Source organism: Chrysemys picta, chromosome 3 (assembly GCF_011386835.1).
Source record: "Chrysemys picta bellii isolate R12L10 chromosome 3, ASM1138683v2, whole genome shotgun sequence".
NCBI lineage: Eukaryota > Metazoa > Chordata > Testudines > Emydidae > Chrysemys > Chrysemys picta.
Genome location: NC_088793.1, coordinates 57,176,201 through 57,193,697, shown reverse-complemented (window position 1 = coordinate 57,193,697; position 17,497 = coordinate 57,176,201). Strand labels below are relative to the sequence as shown.

The window sequence follows — 17,497 nt, the reverse complement described above, 5'->3', positions numbered from 1 at the left end:
CACCTGCACTCTGACTAACTGGAAGATTAGGCATCTCCTCACCACTCACATCCTCACTGGGGCCGGAAGGCTCACCGTGAACATTTGTGTCTATGTATCTCAAGAGAGCTCCTTCCTGCTTAGATAGAAAAGCTTCCTTTGCATTTTTTCTTTTTCTGAATGCTGCCCCAGAGGGGCATTTTTTTCTTTCACTCTTGACTGCTGTTCTGTGCCAGCTATAGTGGCTCTCAACACTCAATTGAAGGGGACAAATAAGCAGGCTGGTTGCAGGGCCTGAGTGAGGGAAGATATCAGCATCTTAAGGGCCTAACTGGCTCCTACTACTTCAGTTGACTGCCTGTTCTCCTCAAGTGGGTTCAGGGAAGCAGCAGGAAACAGGAAGCTCCCTGAGAACCTGGTGTTAATCAGTACAGGCTCCTAGGGGTGCTAGAGAGGTACATAAGAGGCCCCTCCTCCTCTCTCTCACTGCAGCTCCTGCTGCTTTCTGTTATTCCCTCTCACCTTTTCTCCTGCCTGCCTGTTATGTCTCTTGTGCCCGCCTTCCTCCAGCACAGCACTCCACCATCTGTGTGCATCTAGAGCAGAGAGAATACATAAGCACCACTAGCAGACACAATTTTCTACACTCTGGGTCCTAGTGGCCCCCACCACCACAGTCTGGCACCCTGGTGACATAGTGTAACTACACGAAAGAGAAGCTGCTAAAACCCACAAAGGCATGACATCTACCATGACTGGATAAAGTAAACAAATCATGTTTTTTAAAAACAGGTCTTTTAAAAACAACCAGACCAAAAAAACCAACCAACCAACATGACCAACCACTGCCAGATTCTTCAGCACTACCACAGGAGTTTTCCAATATACTTCTAAAGGCAGAGAAAAGTCCTGCAATGCTAGAAACTCTACCAACAGTCTCCACTTACCATTGCTTTGATTTTCTGTTTATTGTAATTAACTGATAACATTTGTTCACTTTCAAAATATTGGTAGAATTACAATATTTCCTGAGGCAGAGGAAATGAGATTTCCAAGGCAAACTGCTGGCAACTTAAGATAACTAGGCTGGTGGCACTGACATACATACTGAATTACGAGAGACTAGAAGTGTACAGAATTAAACAGACAGAATGCAAGTAGTCCATGAACACTCTCACCCACTGCTTCATGGGGAATATGGACAAGAAGAGAGACTTTTAAAAGGTGTCATGTAGAACAATGAAGCCCCATATAATTCAAAAAATACAAAGCATACATAAAGACTACCTTTCAAGAAATAACTATTGCTAAAGGTATACTTGCAAGTAGCAGCATGTAAACTCTTTGTGACAGGGAATGCCTTTTTGTTCTGTTTGTACAGCACCTAGCACAATGGTGCCTTGGTCCATGACTGGGACTCCTAAGTGCTATGATAACACCAATAAATAACTACAACCATTTCCCAGACAAACCTTGAACTTGATGATGAGAACGAGACCTTGATGTGAAGCATCATGTGATTCCAGAGAGGGTTTTTAAGGAAGATTTTCAATGCCAAAGTATGTGTGAAATAGAGACTCTGTGAAAACCATAATCTTGGGAGTTTTGGTAGAAAGAAAGCAGAGAAGAGTAGTTTTAAGAGGACAGATCATTCAGAGTTTAAGATGCTAGCCTGGTACTCAGGAGAACCAAGGATCAGTTCCCTGCTCTGCCTCAGATTTCTGCTGTGACCTTGGACAGCCACAGTCTCTCTAGGTATATGCTGTAATGAAACATTGCAGCTGGCCCGTGTCAGTTGACTCAGGCTCATGGGGCTCAGGCTGTGTGGCTAAAAAACTGTATTATAAATGTTTGGGCTCAGCCTTGGGTCCCAGAGTCCAGGCTCCAGCGCAAGCCTGAATGTTTACATTGCAATTTTATAGCCCTGCAGCCTGAGCCCAAGTCAGCTGACATGGGCCATCTGTGGGTATTTTGTTACAGTGTAGACATACTCTCTGTGCCTCAATTCCCTAGCCAAAAAATTGAGCTAACTGTACTTCCCTGTCTGAGGTGCTCAGTTACTATGGTATTGGGGCTATCTGAGTAACAGATTAATAGTTGATATGGGGTGGGTGAATCTGCAGTGTGAAGGGCAACAGAAGTAAACATGCAGAACTACTATATATATAGAGAGAGAGACAATCTTGCATGCTTCATATCAAGGGTGAGATTAATTCCTGAGAGTGTGATGTTGTTAGCTTTGAAACAATCTGGTTTCCCCAATAACAGACAGGTATATTGAACAAATTAAAGCCATAGGTGTCAGAATGGTATTAAGAGAAAACACAGAGCCTATTTTGCATCATTGAGTAGCATTTACTCTTGCGAGTAGTCCCAGCGAAGACTGCAGAATTGGTACCATAGAAGGCAATTCAGAATGTGAAAGCAGGTGAAACCTCTTTATTCTCTGCTTCAACCTACGTATCAAGAAAAATCAAGAAATGTCTAGATCTTCTATAAGAGGGGGGGGGAAAAGAAGGCATTGCCAGAAAATGAAACCGGTGTAAAGCTTTTTGATCATTAGATGGATTTCACTAGCTGCCTGATGTGTTCTGTAAGGATGTCTTTCAGTATTCCAATGACCAACAAGGTGACACTGGAATGTCAACAATGTCCCTAGCAGCTGTATAGTCTGGAACTGTGACCCAAGCAGGACATGTGGCAATGCATATTATTAAATGATGGTGTTTCCACTTGACAATTCTTAACAGATTTTTAAACATATATTGTCATTCTGTGGTTATGATTAGCTAAAGTGATAATTATTGCCATGAGTCAAATATGATAGGTCAGTTTCTCCTGCAAATATTGTCATCATAGCACATTTCTACCACAAACGCATTTGTGTTTCATCTGCAAAGGATTTTGCAAACATTAACAATCTAACTCTCACAATGGCCCTGAGATCCATAGAATATAGACACCAGGATATTTTTATTTCTGAAGCCTGAAAAAATGTTAGAATTAAGCAACATGTGCAAATACATACACTATGATCCTGCAATCCTTTAGGCAGATGAAACATTAATTGAAATTAAAAGGAGTTTGTTTAAGGACTGCAGGGTTGGGCCAATGCAGGATTAGGCTGACAGCATATATAAATACAGAACTCAGTTCCCTCTACACTCTCCCTCAAAACTACTTCAAGTATTCAAGAGAAATTTCTTGCTGGAACAAGACTGAAAACAGAATAATTTTACACAAAGAAATATACTTTGCCAGCATCTCCTTTTGTGTTGCTGATTCCTGAAGATATTTCTGTTAGCAGGTGAAGCAGATACTGCAGGAGAAAGGTCTTATCAGCTTAATTCTGTAATGAAGTTATAATCCTGTATTTATGACCTCACAGGGTTTTGCTCTGATAATGCCAACTTTAGTATCACAAATTGAGCATTCTGAATTCAACAAAGACTGAAGCAGAGGGAGAACACAGTAAGTGAGAGATGGCCTTCTTTTCAACAAAAATGTTAAGCAAGCAAGAAAAAAATATGAAATGCATGTGAAAGGTGAATGGTTTTTGGCTTTGGAGTCATACTATTTGGAAACTTCTCAAGTAACAAAGGGATACTGTATTTAACTGGTTTCAGAGTAGAGCTTTATATAATTCGCAATCATTTAAAAGGGGGGAAATTAACAAATAAACACTAGAGGGAGCTGCTGTTCTATTTAAGCAGCTTCTTGGCTTTACTGTTTTCAGCATAAATTGTTATGCATTGAAGTGTGACAAGTATGAGCACACAGCTCAACTGTCTAATACTGAAATAATGGAACAATACTCAAAAACAATATCAGGGAGCAAGGACCAAAATCAAGAATTCTGCACCGGGAGTGAATAATACATTTTACAACCACACACTGTTTAATAACCCCTTTAAAAATACTCAAAAGGGAAAACAGAATATCATCTGGGGGAGATAAGATGACAAAAATCTTCTTTTATAACCAATTAATAGAAATTCTCATTGACTTCAATGGAGGCTAGATTTACCCCAGAGAATACATGAAGCAAAAAAAGAAAGACACCTGAAAGAGGATGAGCAGAAAATGTCTCTTTATTGAATACTCCAGCTAAAAATGTAATGATTTGCCTTTCTGGTATTGACATAGTTCTTAATCAAGACTGTATAGTAGGTTGTAAGGGATATGAACTCACTACAAATATAGATGTTAGAAAAATAACAACACAGAATTTAGGTGTTGAACAAATCAGTGAGCCACATATAAGACAGCTAGGAGTCATCAGGCTAGATTCACAAGAGGGTGTAAAGAGAGTATAAACTGGCATAATTTACACCTTCTTCTGGCTCATCAGATATACAAATAACACTCATTTAGACTGTCTAACACTCACATCGCTTACCAGTGTACAATTTATAGTCTGTATACATCACTTGAATTTGGTCCCACTAGCCTATTACCCGGTACTACTTTACGAGTGTCTTCTACACCAACGCCCCTAAAGATTTTATCGAGTCTAGTCTTCAGTGTTGCTGGCTCAGAACTCTCCTTATTGAAGTTTTTGCCCTTTTAACATTTTAACAGTTGAAAATGTTTTCTTACTACCAAATTTAAATGCTCCTATATTAATTTCATATACCCAATCTGTGTTTTAGCCTCTTTGAATACTCACTTTTATCTTATTCTTTCTGAAGTACTTATGGGTGGTGATCTTATATCTCTGTTCTCATTTTTCCTGTAGAGTCCAGGCTTTACATGCTCAGCTCCCTTAAGCACTTCATAAATCATAGCTGCTAATCTTCTGATAGCAAACCTATGGATATGTATGCTAACTGTGCTGTGCCCTGGACTGTGCAGAGACAAGGCCAAAGGTAGGGGCAGCCAGTGTGTCCATGTGAATGAAGCAGTTACCTCCATTTAATGTCCAGCATAGGAAGGGCCAATGGAAGAGCAAAATAGCAGACTGAGATAGACTGAATGGGAAGAGAAATGACAGAAGAAAAGGGAAGGAGCGACAGACTAGAAAAGAAAGAAGGAATTAAAAAAGCACCCTATAGCCTTGTCTATTCACAAAAGTAGTACCTCTTTAGATATTTTAGTACAATCTCTAATGTGGACTTAATTGTACCAGTATAGTTAAAGTGGTACAATCATCTTATTGTGGATGCAGTTATATTGGTGTACAAGTGTTTATACTGATACTGTTATTCCCATATGGAAGGGGAATAAACTATACCAGTACAACTAAGTCCACATTAGAGATTGTACTATGATAACTAGATATGTAAAACATGATAACCCTACCTAACATGTTATACAGATACAAAAAACGTGGACAGACAAGGCCTAAGATTGACACCTGTTATCTTGATTTTTAAACAGATCATGTTTGGCATTTGTGTTCAACAAGGTTCTACATCACTGCTTTATCGTTCCATTATCCTTGTTTGGATTCCCTCCAGTGTACGATGTCTCTATCACAAGGAACCACAAACTGTACACAGGACTCCAAGTGAGGCTTCAGTATGGCTGTTTGAAGATGAATTAATATCTGCTTACTTTTATACACAATGAATGAACACCACCATCTGTTTTTTCTTTCTGAAAATATTTTGTTAGAAAAAATTAAAGAAATTGGCAGTGCCAGAATGTGCGATCTTTTGTTTCTTCTTAGATAAGTGCAGGAACCATCTATTCCAATTTACTCACCTACCACTGACAGCTTCCCTTCACTATGTCCAGCAACATCATTTCTAGAAAGAAGGATTCTGAAATATGGATTGATGGATATCACTTATTCCAGTGAAGGCTGAAAACTGTCAAAATGTGATTTGAAACTGGGAATATTACTAATGTTCAACCAGCACAAAAATTTGATGATAACAACAACACTTTTGTTTAATCCTAACCATTAGTATAGACCAGGGATTCTCAAACTATGGCTCAGATGTAAACTTTTGTTCACAGAGTCCTTCCTGATGAGTCACAGAATGGAACATTATGAAAACTGTGCAGTAGGGCAAGAGGCAGTCGTCCAATGGTGGATTTATATTTTATAGAGTGATCCACAGAGTGAAACAGTTGAAGAACTGCTTGCAGACAGTGAGTTTCACAAGACAAATACACTTTAAGAAAAGAACCTTTCAACTCGTTGACTATAAGTTTACCTTATTAAGAACTACACACCTAGCTCTTAACACTTTTCATGCATTTGTGTGTGATGGCATTTTTACAATATAGTAAATAGTATATAATGTCACAACTCTTATCAAATCTTATTCTCTCAAAGATCACATTCGTTACTGCCCAGAGAAGCCCTGAAGCAAGCCAAATCCAAGCCTGAGCTCAAATTCCAAATAATGTATCTTTATTAAGACCCAAACTCTCAGATGTGAGCTAAAACCTTTAGTGCTGCATATTATAAACCCTTTCATATAGTTTTGTATTTCTTAATCTTTTTAATTCTTCTGTAAACTCATTTGATCTACAGTTGAGTGCTCAATCCAGTATTGGGTATAATCCTCTACACCATTCAGTTGGCAAGCTCATCACACAGTCCTTCATCTTTCAAATTATCCCTCTGAGAAAGAAATGATCAGATCTTAAATACAGCATCATACATTTGGTAAACTGAATGAATGCACAATATCCATAGTTAGCATTTTCAGCCAGCCCCTCTCTGAACTGTTAGACAGCAGTTTGGGATCTTGTTTTTTCCCTACTGCACTGAGCTTTGTAGCCTCTCTTATTTGAGATCCAATTCTTTACCTTTGTTCTATCGAAAGATTGGAAGTTGTAACTGCCTGATATTGCAGAGAGAACAAAGATCCATTGTGTTCATTTAAAGCTATCCTCAGGTAAGCTGCTACAAAAATGCTAACAAAGTATACAGCAGTTCTTGACTGAAGTGAGAATTTCCCATTTTCCTTGCTGGTTACTCACCGGAGGTCCTGGTGATCCTGGTTTACCAGGGAGTCCCGGTTTACCTCGCCTTCCCTGGAAACAACAACAACAAAACCCAGACATTCATAAATATTACATCTGAGGATTGATTTGGAATAAAATAATCTGTAAAAGCAAGATTGTACTGTTTATTAACAAAAAGATCAAAAGCTATCCAAAGTGGAAATACTTTTTACCATTTATTGCAGCATCGATAAGAACTTATTGCCTTAGAAAAGTTCTTAATAACTATGGGAAATAATGTATTTGCATCACAATAATTTTTACTGGCACATTTTTCCAGCTAGGTTTCAAGAGTGAAAGCATATTGATAGGGAAGTAACATATAACAAACCCATCATCTTGACAATGTCCAAATAAATTACATTTTATTTGATCGTTCAATGGTCTGGGATGTAAAACTATAATGCAGCTGTCACCATAAACAATATAATAATTGTACAGGTTGAACATAACCAATTTAACATATACCCAGCACCCTATTTCTCAAAGCTGATTTTCAGCTGTGTCACTAGTGAACTGAAATATGTGTGTCTTACTTATTGATCTCCATTACTTAAGTCATTTGTCACCTACTCAGATTCACAAACAGCTAAACCTCAATTTCAAGAGCTAAGCAGTTATACAGGAATCCAAGACCGGAAGAGAGTGGACTAAAATCTTTGACCAGTCATACGTCTACTGGTATCATTTCAAAGTTTATGTATTTCACATATGGTCTTGAATTGTTAGGCTAACACACCATTACTTAGCTTATAATCAAAGGTTTCTTTATGGCTGATTGAGAGGAAAATCTTTGTTGATTTAAGTCAAACTGATAACATTTAATTAGAGCTATTTTTGAGGTTTGATTCCTTGGGGTTTCTTCCCCCATAGTCCTATGTTACTAACAAGCTAATAGTGTTGTGGTTGAAACTGAAATCATGTCAATGACCCATTAAGATTAATCTCACTTTGATGTGTTATTCTAAACTCCTTTAGAACCATTAAGATTTATGCTATGAATGTGGAATGGCAATAGTGTAGATTTTGTATTATTGATCCTTTATATGGAAAGAGTTTAGTTGTGTTTCAAGCATTTTTCTCAGTACACATTTATGAGCTGGAGCCATTGCAGTGTAAGCTGTGAATGAGTATTAAGACCAGTATGAATTTCAATAATATTTATCCATAATATCAAAACTTAACAGTGAATTTTTTTTCTATTTGCAATAGACACTAGCTAACCTCAATATTTCACCCATTTTTTATACAAAACCCAATTAGTCTATGATATGTTCTTATTATTGGTAACTTTTTATTCTCAAACACAAAGAACCATATGCTGCTTTCTGATATACATCCACCTTTCAGTGACTTCAGCAAGGTTACTGCAGACATAAATGAAGGTAAAAAAAGGCTCAGAATTATTATTTAATTCACAGGAGTTCAAAAACTAAGGCCACCAATGCCTTTCCTTGCATTCTGTACATACACCAGCAATAATTTAGCCAAATGTTGCCTCAAAATCAATGGGGATGCATAGGAGAAATTGAGGAAGAAGTTAACCAAACAGAAGTTTTTTAGAGTGCATGCATTCCTGTCTCTTACAAAGGCGATGTCGATTTTTGGAGGGTGAGGAGTGAGAAGGGATACAGCACTTGATTTGCAAAAATGCTCCCTGTTTATGCAGTTACTACCTCTGTGTATAAAACATGCATTTCTGCCTGTAAATGACAATCACACAAATGCCTAACTAAGGCCTGATCCAAGTCAATGGGTGTATTTCTACTAACTTCAATAGACAGAGGGCAGGCTCTGAGTGAGCAAATGCAGTAATTCTGTTTTTGACAAACAGGCTAAAAATGAAATAACTTACAAGCTTAAATCTTGATTGTAAAATTTAAATTTGTAGTATTTTTTAGACACAATAACTGCTGACAACTAATGTCAAGTTGCTATGGCAAAAATACACACATTTGTGGCTATAAAACCCACTTTTGCCCCTGGATACGGTGTAAATATACATGCAAAAAGGTAGAAGTTAACAACTTCCAATTTATTTGCAAGTACCTGATTTAGCCAGAAAATATTTTATTTGTGCATGCCATTTTGCATGTGTACATACAAATGTGTTTTTTTGCAGGAGCAAAATAGGAACATTATTCCAAAAACGTTCAAAAATTTTCAAAATGAAAATCCTTATAGACTCTGAATGAGTGTCACAAATTGACATTGCTAGAATATCACATAACTGAATAGATTATTTAAATACATGATAAATGATATATAGAGATGGGCCTGAGAAGTAGCATTTGGATTTGGGTCCAGATCTAAAACTTTCCTAAAATTTCAAAAGGTTAAGGACTAGGTTCCAATCTGGTTCCAAATTTCCTGAAAGTTCAGGGGTGTAGAGATCTGTGGTTTTGTTTGGGCTTATCTGTACTTTACAACTGTAAATATAAGCTAATGTTTACCAGCTTTATTTGAAAAACAGTAATCATCTGTATCCCCAAAGAATATAGACAGAAATATGATGGCCTAAATACAAAATAACTATATAATGGATCATCTTTTTAAATAGCTCCTCTGAGTTATTAGGACCAACATACTGTCAACTTCTTTAAGCATGGCCCTGTTCCTGTTTGTATGTATTTAGGGTGTATTGAGGATGACACTTAGAACAGTCTAAACAAAGTATCAAGGAAGTGTTAAAGGAAAGAAGGCAGGGTTTTGATTGACATACACAACTGTGAATGGAGTGTTAATTACATAGGAAAAAACAGAATATTCTGGGAGCTAAATGTTTCTTTTTTTTACATATGAACTGAAATATAATTTATGATGGATGTTGCAAAATTAAAACATGAGCGGGTGGCAAACCTTTTTGAAATCATTTACATGAAAAAATCAGAAAGAGAAACAGTTTTTTTGGTTCTGTTTTTACTTTGCCATTCATTAGTCACTGCCCATTGAGACCAAAAGTATACTTTCTCCTACTCTATATTCTACAATTAGTTTAACAGACAATGGTTTATGTCAAGTGTACAAGAGACTATATGGCTACAAGAACATCTGCAGTACACTCAACGTTAAAGGACTGGAAGGAGATGAAAATAATAATACCAGGGGAAATATTCTAGGAATGCAAAGTTTACATTTGTCAAGTGCTTGTTTCCAAAAATTCATTTTTTTCTATTTCCTTTTATAACTGATTTTTTTTTAATTAGTTTTCTTTACAGAGTTCATAAAAGTGAACACACATGTTCATTAACGTGAAAAATTTTAATCAAATTGGGTTGTTTTTTTTAATAAACAATGTGCAATAAAAACAATGAATTTTATCACTACTCTCAGCTCAGAAGAACTATAAACATAGAGAGCCTTTAAGACATTAAGACCATTAAAAGAAAGCAATAATATTAAGTCACTCATAATGTACGCACACCACTGCTTTACAAAAATACTTTCAGAATTTATTTCTGAAATGAAGAAGTAGCCATTCCTGGGGGCATAAAAATCAGTCTCCCCTGCCTCCCCAACAGATACAAGACTTTTCTTAAAACTGTTATACTGTTATAATTGATCTATAATTGTTGTTTAAATCCTTCTATGACCATCTGAAAGCCTAAGCAAGAAAAAATTGTACTGAATGGAAAATGATTTCAATGTTTGGGGGAAAAGAATAATTATAAAAAGATTATCTTAAATCAATAAAAGAGCTCTTTTTCCAAATAAATTACAAGCTTTCCCCCAGGCCCTGGGGTAAGTCTTTTCCCCAGGATCAGACCAGAAACAGATTGTGACTCAATCATAATCTGCTTCCTAGTCCCTCTTTCATTCCAGAAGGGAGAAGCAAAGACCCCCTTGTGTGCTATCTTGCTTACTGCGTGGGTGGGAGTGCCAAGACCCTATCCACTCCTCACCTACCCACATGGAAGAAGGAATTAGCAGCCATAGGGAAGCTTATCTCCTCTCTGCAGTGCTGGTCACAATGCAGATTGTTGGCACAAGGGAGTAAAAGGTTGCTTTTTGCCCCCTAACTTCCCTGCATGGGGGCACCACACTATATCTGGGCTCACAATAAAAAGTTGCTTAGCACAGCACTCCATATACCCATCGTTATCTAGCAAATGTTACATTTAGAGTGAAATTCACAATTTTCACCGAGTAGTTACATTCACAAGAGTGTTAATAACTGGATTATGGAACTGCTCATATGAGAAATTAAGAAAAATCACCATAAACTTGCTGTTCCTAACTAAAACGAAATATCCAATATTCTGTAAGCTAAATTAGAAGAAAGGAAGGCATGATACTAACTGACTATATACCACTATCCAGATCAATCTCCATTAAATAATATAAAATAATTCACAAAGAATTGTAACTGAAATTTTTGCTGGCATGTTGTTGGTACTGGCACATATTTTTGTTAGTAATCAATGTAGTGAACGTTATCTATGAAGTAACTATGTAAAGTTTACGTCCATACCTCCCTTTATTCATGGAATGCCTTCCCTGGAATTTTTACATTTTGCTTTCTTCTCTTACTGAAGACCCACTTTTGTCGCCAATTAGTCAGCCAACTAGTGATTGGTAGGTCACAGGCAAAAGAAAAAAACACACCAAAAAACCAACCAACCAACATATTATATGCTTCAGAACGCTCAGGTTGTGCACACAGCAAGAGAATGTACCCTTGTGAACTTATTGTACTTGTTCCTCTAGTTTATCAAAGCTGTCAAGTTTTGTCTTAAATCAGAATGTAAACTCTTCAGAGCAGAGATGGTGCGTGTCTTTTCATGTGTTTGTACAGTGCCCAACATGACTAGGGTCCAATTCTGACTGGGGCCGTTAGGCACTACTGCAATACTAATAAATACTAAAAACATTAATCTCAACTGTAGCTCTCTACTGTATCATAATATAATCTATTCAACTTTAAGAACAGAATTCTTCATGAGAAATACAAGTAACGTTAGTGTCTAGAATACGCTGCAGGATTATTAAATATTTTAAGATATAAACAAGTAGCATTATGCAGGGAATCCTACAAGGTTTATGAAAGGGAATTAATAATTTAATGATCCCATACTGAAGTATGAGGGGGAAAATGTACTTGAAACATGTCAGGATGAATTTTCAAGGGAAAGGGCTAATTAGCAGCGTCTTAAAGCATATGTCATCACATTTTGAAAACAAGAACTAGTCCCTATGGAGAGAGTAGGCAGTTGGGTTTTAAAGACTCAACTACTCTAGCTAATATATATGATTAATGAGCAATATGTCAAGTGGCTGACCTAGCTAAAGTAAGACACCTTGAAAAAAAACCTTTGTAAGTATACAATTTTTTAGAAAGAGATTGCTTGTAAGGCCAAATTCAACATATAAGAGGATAAGAATGACCATACTGCATCAGACCAATGGTCCATCTAGCCCAGTATCCTGTCTTTGACAGTGGCCAGTGCCTTATGCTTCTGGCAGTTGGAGCTTTGGGGACACCCAAAGCATGAGGTTGGATCCCTGACCACCTTGCCTTATACCCAATGATGAACCTATTCTCTATGAATTTATCTAATTATTTTTTGAACTCATTTATACCTTTTGCCTTCACATCCCATAGCAATGAGTTTCACAGGTTAACTGAACTGTGTGAAGTAGTACTTTCTTTTGTTTGTTTTAAAAAAAATGTTGCCTATTAATTTCGTTGGGTGACCCCTGGTTCATGAGTTATGTGAAGGGGTAAATAGCATTTCCCTATTCACGTTCTACATACCATTCATGATTTTTAGACTTCTGTCATATCCCCCCTTAGTCATCTCTTTTCTAAAATGCACAATCCCAGTCTTTTTAATCTCTCCTTAAATGGAAGCTGTTCCACCCCCTTAATCATTTTTGTTGCTCTTCTCTGCACCTTTCCAAATTCTAATACATCTTTTTTGAGATGGGGCAACCAAAACTCCATGCAGTATTCAAAGGGTGGACATAACACAGATTTATATAGTGGCATTATATTTTCTATTTTATTATCTAACCCTTTCCTAATGGTTCCTGACATTCTGTTAGCTTTTTTAATTGCTGCACCACAGTGAGCAGATGTTTTCAGAGAACTATCCACGAAGACTCCAAGATCTCTTTCTTGAGTGATATCAGCTAATTTTTCTATGTATAGTTGGGATTATGTTTTCCAATGTGCATCACTTTGCACTTCTCGACACTGAAGTACATCTGCCACTTCGATGCCCAGTCACCCGGTTTTCTAGTTTTCTAGTGGTATTCCAGAAGGATCGGCACTAGGCCCAATGCAATTCAATATTTACATCAGGCCTGTGGGAGAACCACATGGGGGAGGGATCAATGAGCTTCCATAGGACAGAATGTTTGTTCTTTCAATTTGTTTTCTAATACAACTAGAAATTACATTAACAAAACTACTTTAAAAGAATATTCAGGTAGCAAAGTCAAGCATTCAGAAGCTAGGAACTGGCTGAATTAAGGCTGCTTGTGCAACCTAAATTCAGCCCCTTTGCACATATGCATTATTGATACAGTCCTTGTTACACAATTATGTACTATGTATTCTACAGGACTGCTTCCTCATTGAGTGTACAGGAGGGACAGTGAATGAGACAGAGGGTTACAAAAAGAAAACAGATGTTCTTTTCTGTGATGATGGATAAGATTATTACAATGCATATACACCAAGGCGTTGAATGGAGTCTACACAATCAATTTTAATTGTATTTCCTAGTTTTTTTGTATGTGATTTAAATTGTAAGCTCTTCAGGGAAAGGACTGTCTCCTATTAGTGTATGGACAGAACCTAGCATGATGGTACCCCAATTTCAGTTGGAGCCTTCAGGCAAGTTGGGATGCTCATCTTAACCTTTGGAATGTCACCTCTCTGAAGCCTTTCAAATTAACCTCTCTCCCTAACAAACCTTGGTGCCTCCTCATTTCTTGTATCCTTGAAGTCTCCAGAGGAAGGCAGAAAGGCCCGCTCCCTTTTCCAGTGTTTTCAGGATGGGAAAAGATGACAGGCCTGCTCCCCCTTTAGTGTCTTCAGGTGCTTCAATTTTCTCCCCCTGCAAACTTCTCTATTTCTCCTCCCCTTCAGTTCTGAATCATTCCTCTCCTTTTCTCCTCTAAGGCATCTGACCCCATCTTTTAAAGTTTTTGCTTTCAAGTTCTCACTCTCTTTCTCCGTCCATTTGAGATTTTTTCCCTCATCCTCTTTTCCTCATCATGGAGAATCTGTCTCTATTCCATGTCTCTCATGCATGTATATTGTGGCAACATTACTAATCTTTACCTCTGCTCCAGTTTCTCCTCTCAATACTAACTCACATCTCAGAGCAACTGTGCTGACATGCAAAGCAGCAGGAGGGCAAAGGAGGAGTGAAGCAAAGATTGAAGGTAAATGGAGTGGTTGATCCTCCTGCTCTATCAGTAGGCAGGACAGTAGGCCACAGAAGGAGAAAAGATACATGGAGTTCTTACCAACGTACGGTGGAAGAGACAGGTTGCCAAAAATGAGACACATGTTTGATTTCCTGCTTAAAGTTAGAATACTGGAGCTGTTGTCCACTGTAAAACAACTTCAAGTTCTAGAGAGGTCAGTGAAGAAAGGCTTCAAAAGAGAAATACATCTTAAGGAAAAATGTGAAGGAAGAGTTTTGCTTGATACACAAGAATTACCTCTCTCTTACTTGATATCACAACAGAATAATTCCACACCCCAAAAAGCCACTCCATTTACCTTCAAGCAGCCTGCTTGCTCCTCCCAGCTCTGCAGCACCGAGACTCAAAAAGCACCAGCGAGGCCTGCTGCCACTTCGCTCAGGCTGGAATTGAGACCTACCCTATACAATTATTAGAATTATTTTTTATTTATACAACAGTAATGCCCAGAACCCAAACAGAATGGCCCCCCTTGTGCTAGGCACTGTACGAACACACAGGAAGCAACACATGGAAGGTGAGGGAAAGGTATACAATAAAAAATTGTATATTAAAGCTGTAGGGGAACTTGACTCTGTTAGGAAAGCGAAAATTATTATAAAAGTACAGCTCAGAATATAATACATGCCCAACTTGGGACCCCGGAATGACAGTATCTCCTCATTATTATCTGTCCTGATATCCCAAAATAAAATCTGAGTGTAGAGAAAGTCATCCAGTATTGCTTTTCTAAGAGAAACCTCTCCCTACTGTTTTTAGAAATTGTAAGTTACTTAAAAAATATAAACCAGAAAGCAATAATTGTCTGCAGGATTTGAAAAAAGTTCATGGAACTTTTTTATTATTTATTTTTTGTAATTTGTTCTAAAAAATATCCCTGATTATTGAAAATGATATGACAAAGAAAGAAAGAAAATATACTGCTTGTTTTGAGCAAGGAAATCCATTACATGGTCGTTATATTTAAAATTGAGTACAAGTATTAAAGAGGGATAAGGAGGCTAAATTTGGGGAATACAATTAAGTATGTTATGAGTTTTTAGAAAAATGAAGAACTTGTTCTTGCAAAAACACTGTGATGATTTCAGCTTTTTGTTCCTTGGTTTGATTTATTGTCTACTGTATGTCCACACTAGAGGCTTTCTTACAAAACTACATTAGACATGCTTAAATTACATGCTTCTCAAAAATAAATGGAACTGTGCATTTCTTTTCATTTCATAATTAGTAGCATAATTTCTTCAGAATTAGTAATGCTTCGTATCTTCACTTTTTTTACTTCGAGATTTAGTTTCTATGGCAACCTCTGCATACTCAAAGAAATTCATCATGTTCAAATCATCAGGTACCAAAAAATGTAATAAAAGTAGGTAGCTGATACTATATAACAATTTACACACTAAGGCTGGGTAACTTTTTTTTTAGGTGATAAAGTTCTGTTGACTACTAGAAGCACCTCTCTTAGCATGTTGAGTTGGATTTTTTTATAAGCATATTCAATTAGCATCTTTCAGACATTTCATACAATTCTAGAAAATAAATGACAGAAGTTAAAGGATGTGAACCAACATATAAACATGTGAAGATTGTCAATAGCAATAAACATTAAAAACAGTTTGTTTGGGGGAAGATGGTATACTGGCATCATTTGCTTTATACCAATGATAACATGCTTCCCTGGAGTTTAGTATGCAATTTTGGTTGAATAGTTTTCAGAACAAAAATAAATTAAATCAGATAAGTCACTGGTAAGTAAAGAGCTTTGCAAAAAGAAATCCTGTTTTTCAGTGATGAAGATGACAAAGAAAAATAGCAATTAGTGCTGAATACTGCTTATTTCCCCAAAGGCTTTTCTTACCCTTGCTTTAACCCCTTTACAATCTGTTTCTACTGTGCCATTCACCATGGTATCACATGCCTTTTTAGTTGACTTTATGGACTGGAAGGGAATTAAATATATTATATGTATATATAATGAGAGATATCTCCATTATACATTGTACAATGAAAGTGAGGAATAGGATAATGTGGGGTACCGGGGAGAAGAAGAGTGAGAGAGAGGGAGCGAAAGCGAAAGGGAGAGAATGTATGTCTTGGAAAGAAAGTGATAAATGATGGGTATGATATAAATGAGGAGAGAAATTAGTTAATAAACGGTTGAAAGAAAATATGTGAATGAAGGAGCAAATGGAATGAGAAACTAGGCTCATAGGTTTTTAACTTGAATTCTGGCAGTAATTCATTCTTCTCATAGGAAAAACAATTAGAAGAAATACTGGTTAAGATCAGCAAGTTGAACTACAGTGTGTCAAAACTAAATGAAAAAATATAGTAGCCCAGGTTTGTAAAATTGAGTGTAAGTTCACTCAGAAGATTTGCACAACAAAAGGAGCTATTCAGCAAGCATGGTCTGTGCCTCAAGTTTGTAACACAATTGGAAACTTGGCCCCACAGCATGTGCTCTTCTCAGTCCAATTCCTGGAAGGTGCTCACCACCTGAAACTCTTACTGATTTCAATGGCAGGCAATGCTCAGTATCGTTTAGGATTGGACCTCTAAAATCTTTCTGCTCCTTTAGTGATGCCCTCCTATTTTCTTTTTCTACATTTTGCCCTATGCAAAGAACGTTTCCAAAATCTGTATTTCAAACTATTCCCCACACTTCATTCTAATCCCTCCAAAAAAACTCTAATTTCTCCTGTATCACCGAAAGGGAATTTTAAAAATCCACAAAAACATCCACCTAATTTAATAAACCATAAATAGGTGTAAATGCTTTCCTGCAGAACCACATGATATTTCAGTAAGGCATTTCATACGGTTCCACATGGGGAATTATTAGCTAAATTAGAAAAGTTGGGGATCAATATGAAAATTGAATGGTGGATAAGGAACCAGTTAAAGGAGAGACTACAATGGGTCGTACTGAAAGGTGAACTGTCAGGTTAGAGGGACGTTACTAGTGGAGTTCCTCAGGGATCGGTTTTGGGACCAATCTTATTTAATCTTTTTATTACTGACCTTGGCACAAAAAGTGGGAATGTGCTAATAAAGTTTGCGGATGACACAAAGCTGGGAGGTATTGTCAATACAGAGAAGGACTGGGATATCATAC

At 37.1% G+C, this 17,497-nt stretch overlaps 1 protein-coding gene across 3 annotated transcripts in view; it reads right to left on the bottom strand.

Moving 5' to 3' along the window:
* The window catches only part of COL19A1 (collagen type XIX alpha 1 chain), a 323,634-nt gene that overhangs the window by 110,273 nt on the left and 195,864 nt on the right, over positions 1-17,497 (bottom strand). For all 3 annotated transcript variants that reach the window (XM_042848857.2, XM_008178207.4, XM_042848856.2), the window contains exon 17: positions 6,919-6,972. In XM_042848857.2, coding sequence (XP_042704791.2) covers positions 6,919-6,972 — 54 coding nt within the window. The remainder of the gene's footprint in view (positions 1-6,918; positions 6,973-17,497) is intronic.